The sequence below is a fragment of the Merops nubicus genome, unplaced genomic scaffold, assembly GCF_000691845.1.
Source record: "Merops nubicus isolate BGI_N331 unplaced genomic scaffold, ASM69184v1 scaffold7141, whole genome shotgun sequence".
Classification (NCBI taxonomy): Eukaryota; Metazoa; Chordata; class Aves; order Coraciiformes; family Meropidae; genus Merops; species Merops nubicus.
The window spans coordinates 1-7,825 of NW_008587504.1; the positions used below are offsets into that span (position 1 = coordinate 1).

At 46.9% G+C, this 7,825-nt stretch overlaps 1 protein-coding gene across 1 annotated transcript; it reads left to right on the top strand.

Annotated features, from left to right (window-relative positions):
- The first annotated feature begins 370 nt into the window (after positions 1 to 370).
- Positions 371 to 2,533, top strand: ZC2HC1C (zinc finger, C2HC-type containing 1C). The gene is made up of 2 exons (XM_008948929.1): positions 371 to 1,604; positions 2,274 to 2,533. The coding sequence occupies exons 1-2, from the start codon at positions 371 to 373 to the stop codon at positions 2,531 to 2,533; spliced, it is 1,494 nt and encodes a 497-aa protein (XP_008947177.1).
- The last annotated feature ends 5,292 nt before the right edge of the window (positions 2,534 to 7,825 follow it).

The following is a 7,825-nucleotide window of genomic DNA, read 5'->3' on the forward strand; positions in this document are numbered from 1 at the left end:
GTGCCTGCGCCGAAGGGACACGTTACGGGAAACACCTCGGGGAGTCCAACAGCCTGTCTGGCAGTACAGCCCATTTCTGCTGCTACCATGATAAGACCGGGCTCGGTCAGAACGCAAAACAAAAGCCTGTCTTCTTTCTGGCTGCATAAAGTCCGGCTGGGACTGGAAAAGGCAGCACGGGAGCTCCCTAGATAGAAGGAATGTAAAGATTTACAGAACCCAGAAAAGTTACAAAACTATTGCTAATATTCACTATAGCCCCTCATGGTAGTTTCCAGGTGTAGACCGCCAAGAGAAAATTTGTCCAGTTTTGAATAAGGTAGTGTGTAATCACTTTGCTTCTAACCTCAGGCTCTTTCTCAGGTGCTGAATGGCTCTGTTTCCACCAGTGGATTCTGTGGTGGCAGCTTCTAAGCCTGTTCCCAGTTCCAAGCTGAAACACCAGCAGAAATTGCAGCATAAACTCGTATCTGACAAAAGAGAAAGTTTAAATGATCTCTGTGCCCAGAAGAGCCAAAGCTATTCATATTCTCAGTCTGCAGAAACCAGTCAATATGGCTCCAGCTATGGAGGCTCCTTTTCAGCTGGACTGCAGAGAAAGTATCTTGCCAGCCAAACCAAGACTCTGCCGGTTAAATCAGTACCCAGACAGAAAGAAGGAGTGGACCGTGCGTATCCCCTCAAACCAATTTTTCAGCACAGGGTTGTGAGTGTTCCAGAGGTCAACACAGCACAGCCTATACATTCCCCATACATGGAGGAAGCTCAAAATAGTAGCCCTGGCTCAATGAGCAAAGTCAAGCCTTCAGCAGAGAGGTCTCAGCTACCTGCAGCGTTCTGTCCTTGGACAGCAGGGCCTGAACAGTCAGCCCTCCATCTGCACAGGAGACAGTGGGTCTATATCCTAAAGCTGGAGGCAAATATACAGTACACGGACAAGGAAATTGAAAAGGAAAAGGCCATCCTCAAAGAGAAGCTGAGGAGAACACAGCAGACACTTATAAGGATTCAAAAAGAAAAGGAGCTTTCCAAGGCAGAGGAAAGGACAGACGGAGAAGAAGAGAGGGCCCCTGAGCGAAAGGCCACAAGGCACCCTGAAGAGAAAACTTCCACAGTTGCAGACAGGTCAGGTGACAGGGTCTTGGGTGGGGCACAGTCTGCAGAGGCCACTATCCCTAAGCCTGGCACCACTCCTCACCCCCAAGAGCTGGCTATGAAGAAACTCAAGAAGGAGCTGCTGGTGGCCAGCAACAGCAGAATTCAAGACTGTATATCCATGGAGTGTTTAGGCTCTTCTTCAAAGCTGGCCCCAAAACGTACCCCTTCTCCCTCTACCCTCGCAGACCAAGATTCTGGTGACCACCCATCAGCAGAGGTGCTGCACAGGCAGCCTCCCAGTGCTGTAAAGGAGGAGAGGCTTGGACAGTGCAGCTTATGTGGACGTAAGTTTCTCTGTGCCAGGCTTGAGAAGCACATGAGTATCTGCAGCAAGATCCAAGAATCTCAGAGGAAAGTGTTTGACTCCAGAAAAGCCAGAGCTAGGGGCACAGAACTGGAACGGTATCAGCATCTGAAGAGCTCAGAGAGCCTTCAGGTAATAAACAGTCCTTTCCCTCCCTCAATCCACATCTACTGCTTGGGTTCCTTCCATCCCGACATTGAATTCTGACCGAGATGTGAGCGCCTTCATGTGTACAGGAGCAAAAAGACACAATCCAGCTATTGTCTCTGAAGGGTTCTTCGCTAAATGGAAAAATAGATCCATTTAAAATCTAATAAATAGGGGGAGCCTGACTTGTCTTTGTAACATGTCAGGGGTATACTCCTGGAGAAAGCTCACTCCCTGCTGTAGTGAGGAGTGCTCAGGATGCAGACTGGGTTTGCTGCAGTAGAGCTCTGTGACATTTGGGGCTGCAGGGAACTGAACAAAAATCCAGGTGATAACACAGGCTGTTGAAACAAAGTCAGTGGAAATATGCAGCTCTGCTCCTGCAAAGCAGCTCTAGCAACCCTCCCCAGTTCTTTGGCCCTACTGCCTGCTTTTCTGGTTGTTCTCAAGCTCTTTCAAAGTAATGATGTCTCCACCAGTATTTTCTTCAAAAGTCCTCCGTGGTGCTTGTCTTTGTGGGACTGAGATTCCCAGGGAGGGTTTTACATCAACAGGGAATGCCCAGGGACAGGTGACCTGGGTTGGACCCTGACCACAAGACTGAAAATGGAGGCTGACGGTGGTGTCAGTCACTCTGATTGCCTTTCCTTTCTGCAGGATAAAGCACCCATAAAGAGCAACTGGAAACAGAAGCATGAGAGTTTAATGAAGATTGTGCAGCAGGCCCACCAGGTGCAGCAAGCACTCTCCAAGGGAGGGAAGATGTCCGACCTGCCTCCGTTGCCTCCCATCGAAAACCCAGACTACGTTTCCTGCCCCTACTGCAGCCGTCGATTTGCTCCCCGAGTAGCTGAGAGACATATTCCCAAATGCAAAAACATCAAAAGTAAGCCCCCTCCCCCGCAGCAGAGGCTGCACTGCTGAGGTGCCGTCCGACTCCACCTGCTGTCGGTCAGGTTTCCAGCCACAGACACTTCTGCTTTCACTAATCCCCGTACTGGCCGTTCCCCTACTCCCAGTACTGGCTGCAAGTGTTGAGCTTGTACCTACAGCCAGCAAGCAGCTCAGGATGTACAAGCTCAACACTAGAACTTGAACTTGCCCTTTGACCTGTGCCTTGGGTTGTCTGCCCCCCGCCCCCTCCCCAGCCCTCCCATCCTGCGAGCTCAGTGTTGAATCTCACTGTAGGTGTCAAGCTGTCACTGTTCAGCCAGCTGAGCGGGGAAAAAATGCTGCTGCTACAGACTGTCAGCAGGACAGCAGTGAGGAGCAAACCAGCTCTCAGAAAGGAGTCGTGCTTCAGAATCATATTTTGCCTGTAGGTTAGGGAGGCTTTTTTCTTTTTTAAAACAAATGGTGTCTGTCGTGAAGAGAACTGCTCTCCTTTAGCTCATCAGTGGCTGCAGACATAGTTATTTTCCTTCTCCAAAAGCAAAGAGTAGTGATGTTCACAAGAAGAGCAGGGCCAAACAAGGCATCTGCTTTTTATTTGCTCTGTTACTCTGTAGGTGCACATGTTCACCCCAGAATGTTTTAACAGTAACAGTAGTTCTGGCTGGCACAGCATTTTTATTGCAGCTGCCTACAAGTGGTTGGGCTACGAGGGGTTCTCTTTTTTAATTTTTTTTTTTTCCCCTGGAAAAGAACTTTGATTCTTCAAAACTACTTAGCACTTCGACAAGGCATTTGGAAAAGTCAGATGGAGGGGAGGGAGCTGCCAGTCCTGGGGCTACATCTTACCAGCTGAAAATCTTTAACATTAGCATTCAGAAATTCAGTGTGACATTGGTAGAACTGGGATGAGTATTGTTAAATGCTTCCTCAACACAAGAAGCTCAGGAACAAAATTCCAGGGTGCTAGAAAAGCTAGTAGTAACAGGCACTTATTGTTTAAGCCCATATGTCAACTGATGTCCTTCGAACAGCAAAGATGCTCTGAACTGGCCAGGCCCTTGTGGCAACAGAAAACCATGCCAGCGGGCTACTTATCACATGCAATAGCTGGGACTCAGAGGTGGGAAAGGGCAGAAGAAGAAATATTCAATTAAAGAAGATCAAAAATAGGTCACGAATAAGCTCAAATTGGAAATTAGGCTTCTAACCAGGAGAGGGGTGAGGTCATGGAAAAACCTTGCAAACAGATGAGCACAGGCAAGGGACCTACATCGTTTCCAAGACAGACTGGAAGATGATCGTGGAAGAGAACATACAGCAGGAGTCAGAAGTTAAGAACCACGGTCCAGAGCATTTGTCCCCATCTCCAGACTTCTTGTATAAAGTCTGAAGAACAGATCGGAGACAGTTCTGTGCCTCAGTACACCGCCTGCAGGAGCTGAGAAGGAACCTCCCTCCCATGGCAACCTTCCCTCAATTTCTAACTTGGCTTCCAATATTTATTTTTTTTTAACTTCTATCCAAAATGTTTAGGAACTACTCCAGCTAAAAAAGCCAAACACCCCCCTACCCCAGTACAGTACACTGAGCTTTTCATTAGAAAACCTGTTAGCTGTTTTACTCATATATTCAGGGTTAAATAAACAATCATATTTAATATTAAAAGATTGGAGTTTTCCTGCAGCTGAATTTGCTAAGGACGTCTAAAGCACAAGGCTTGAGCCCTTGAGTCAGCTGCTTATGTTTATCTTAGTTGCTGCAACGGTAGGGAATTAAGACAAAAATATACCCCTTCTTTGTTATCTTCTTGAGATGCAAAATAATTATTGGTGATTTTGGCCTTATGCTGAAGGCCTTCGTCACACGCTGTTAGAGGGTCTTTTGGGGATAACCAGTGATCTACAGATCCTTTCAGACAATCCTCTGCTTGTAATTGGTGACAGTTCCTGCACATTTCTAAGTCCATTTCTAAATCTTTTCTGGATTCTGATTTTTAATATATTTAACTAGTTTTCTTGTGTAAAAGCTATTTTAAATGGTTACAGCATGGTTTGTGTTCTCAAAGTAAGAAAAAAAATCCAGCAGCTCCTTTTGCAAGTCTTTTAGTAATGTAGCAGCAGCTCATGGGAACCTAGAAAAAGTGACCAGATTAAACTGGAGTAGTCAGAAGAATACAGAAGATGAAAAAACATTTTAGCCCACAAAGGGTGGAATAGACTCCTGAAAAAAGTTGGAGAGCTTCTGCCATATGGATCTGTGGGCAGAAATCCCAACCCTAGAAGAGCATAGAGGTCCCAGAAAGGGTGAGTGCTGCTCTGTGCCAGCCAGGTATGAGTGTAACAACCTCAGAGAAAAAACTGAGTCAAAACCAAGGAAAATAATTTGCTGTATCCAAAATGATCAGAGAAGCCAGAGAATGCTTGAACTTCAGAGCTTCAAAATAGAGGATAACAAGAGGTAGGAATAGAGTAAACTGGAAGGTACATATCCACCTCCTTGAGTTAATAAAAGGTGTAACTGAACTGAAGAGTAGTTAAATTCAGTACCACTACCTGTCCTGCGGTATTAGCTCCATTTCCCTTGCACCATGTTTCATCAACTGTTTAGTGAACCCTAAAGGCTAGCAAAGTGTAAATGGTGACTTGAGGCAGACAGACACAGAAAAGCTTTTGATGCTGTAAAGCAAATCCAGCTGTGGGGAATTTGCTTCTTTGCTACCATGGCTGGTGTTACCCTGGCACTGCTGAAGCTACGTTACTCACACTAGCTCAGATTCCTCTTCTGCTGCTGCTGTACAATGCCCCTCTTGGAGACATGCTGCATTTTCAGTACCCAAATCCTTGGTAAATTTTAAGTCTCTAACCCAGCTCTGCCTCTCAAGACATTTAGCGATTTACTAAAAACCTTGCTAAAAAGTTAGCAGTGACAGGCACAAAGAACAGTGTGTGGGAACAGCTGGCTGAGCAGGTGTCCAGCAGGTTCTCCCTTCTGTAGGCTTTAATGCTCAGTAGAAGCTGTTCTGAGAGAAACAGGTTCTGCTTCCCTTGGAGCCCCTCTCTTACCGTTACTCATTTCCTACTTGGCACTCAAACTGTTGAAATAAACACACACACACACAAAAGCCTCCTGACGTCACTAGGACATGCAGCAGCAAGAGAAAAGACTTGTTTTGTTGTTTGTTTGTTGGCTTTTGTTTGGATTTTTTAAATGAAGGCACACAGAAGCTGACTTTTTTTTTTTTTCACACAGCAAAGAACTTGCAATCCCTTTTGACCCTCTTTCTGTGAGCAAAGAAAAAAATCCAACAACAGAACTACACAAATCCAGCTCACTGTACGAGTATTCCCCCTTCCTCTCTTGGAAATGAAAAATTTCTCTGAACACAGAAGAAAGAGTTTAAACATTTATTTAAACAGAAACTCCAAACCACTACACCCTTTAACCTTTCAAAAAAGACAACGACAAACTAGTTTTCAGCCAGAGTGTCAAAGCAGGCATAAGTTGCATTCCACTATAACAACTCAGTAGCAACACTAGCAGAAGACCAACACATACGGAGCTAGCACTGCAAGACAGGGAGAAGTAAACAGGGTTTGAATCTGTTCAAAGGCACTTCTGCCCACTTGCACTTCTGTTTTCAGCCCAAGACGAAGGGGCTGGCTTTAAACTGCTTTTTTTTGGTTGCGTAGCTGGCTGGTGTGAAATCTGTGGTCTGTAGCAGGCACAACCTGGATAGCGTGAATCCTCTAAGGCACATATGAGATTGTGGAGCACAGGGCATCCTCCGTCAGGGACCCTAATCCTCCACTAGATCCAAGGGGAATCCAGTCTGTGCACCTAGCTTCCCAACTGCAGAGCATTGAGAAATGAGGATAGCAGTGCACTGCAGGAGAGCGACTCCCATCAGCTTGGTGCTTGCTTGTTGGACATGGCTCAGGCTCAACTCTTCACTCCTCGAAGGCGCTGCTGCAACCGCAATGATGACTCTCAAGCTGGGACCCTAACCCGAGAACTGTCTCCAACGCACAGGGGGGAAAGGAGAGCAGAGTCACGAGGGCAACCAAGTGATGTGGCCATGTCAGGGCCCCTGGTGCTCACCACCTCCAAGGAGGGCTGTCCTCCTGCCCTTCCTTCGGTGACGATGGACAGGCACACTCGTACGATCCTTGCCCTGGACACTGCACTGGAGAGACTGCACTTGACTCGGCTCCACACACTAGCAACACACACCACAGTGGTACTTAAGGAGTGTGAGTTCCAAACACAATGGTTTGGCATCCACCTCTAGAGACAAATGGGTAATGCTGGCTCCCCCAGAATAGTCTCTCAAAGGAAGTCAAGGTGAGGCGATAGGATATCCAACTCCAACAGACTTAAGGCAGTTCTGGTGACATGCCATTGATGGGGATGGTTTATGCCTAATGAAATCATAATGCCACTCTCAAAGGTGAGAGGGATCCAGGACTCCTTAGAGGCTTCATGTAAGGCAGGGTAGGCTAGCTGCTCCCAGGGATCCTACCAATCCCAACAGCTTAGTTCAAAATCAGTTTGCTAACAAATTTAAGGGGAATAAAATTAACCTCATTCTCTAACAGGAAATGAGGAAATCTTGGGCATCAGACCATGCTCTTCCCATATGCAATTTTCTTGGGAAAGCCTCTCCCTTCCAGAAAGAAGGTGAATTCCAAGAGAGACTTGATCATTCGTGGTCATTGGGGAAGGCTGCATCCTGCGACCACGGCACTAATGACCTATTAAGGGTAGAATACTGCATTCCAGCTTCATCAAAACACTGAGTGGAAAAACACTGATTCTTCCCACACGCACCCAGAGCATGGGCACCAGGGCCTGAGCAGAACAGAAGCCAAGCATGGAGCACCTGTGGGCTTATGCCAAGAAAACAGAAGCTCTGGCACTCAAACCAAGCTGAACAAGCTGGAGCAAGAAATGGGTGACTTAGTCTGAGGCCCAGATATTTGTCATCTGGTTGGGAATCAGGTGTCTGAAACTGAGAACTAGAGCTCCTATCTCAGTCAGTCCTTGCTACTGCTATTGGAAACAACACCTGATTCACTCACCTTGGCACATTGCCTGGAAGTTGGAAAGCTCTAGGCACCCAGAATAAAGCCTTTAAACTCTGTCTATACAGGCCACTGGACGCAGCCATATGGCCAGAAGGTGTGCCTTGAGGCCAGGGACATGCTGTCTACCATTGTCTCCCTAACAGGAAGATCTCCACTGCCTCCAGAATGAGACGTCTTCTGCTCCCTCTGTCACTGAGCAGAGGGGAACAGCCTCACCCGATGGGCCCTACCATGTGGT

Coding starts and splice junctions, on each gene's coding strand:
- ZC2HC1C (XM_008948929.1), top strand. CDS start 371: ATGGCTCTGTTTCCACCAGTGGATTCTGTGGTGGCAGCTTCTAAGCCT. Junction 1,605..2,273: donor GAGCCTTCAGGTAATAAACA/GTCCTTTCCCTC, acceptor TGCAGGATAAAG/CACCCATAAAGAGCAACTGG.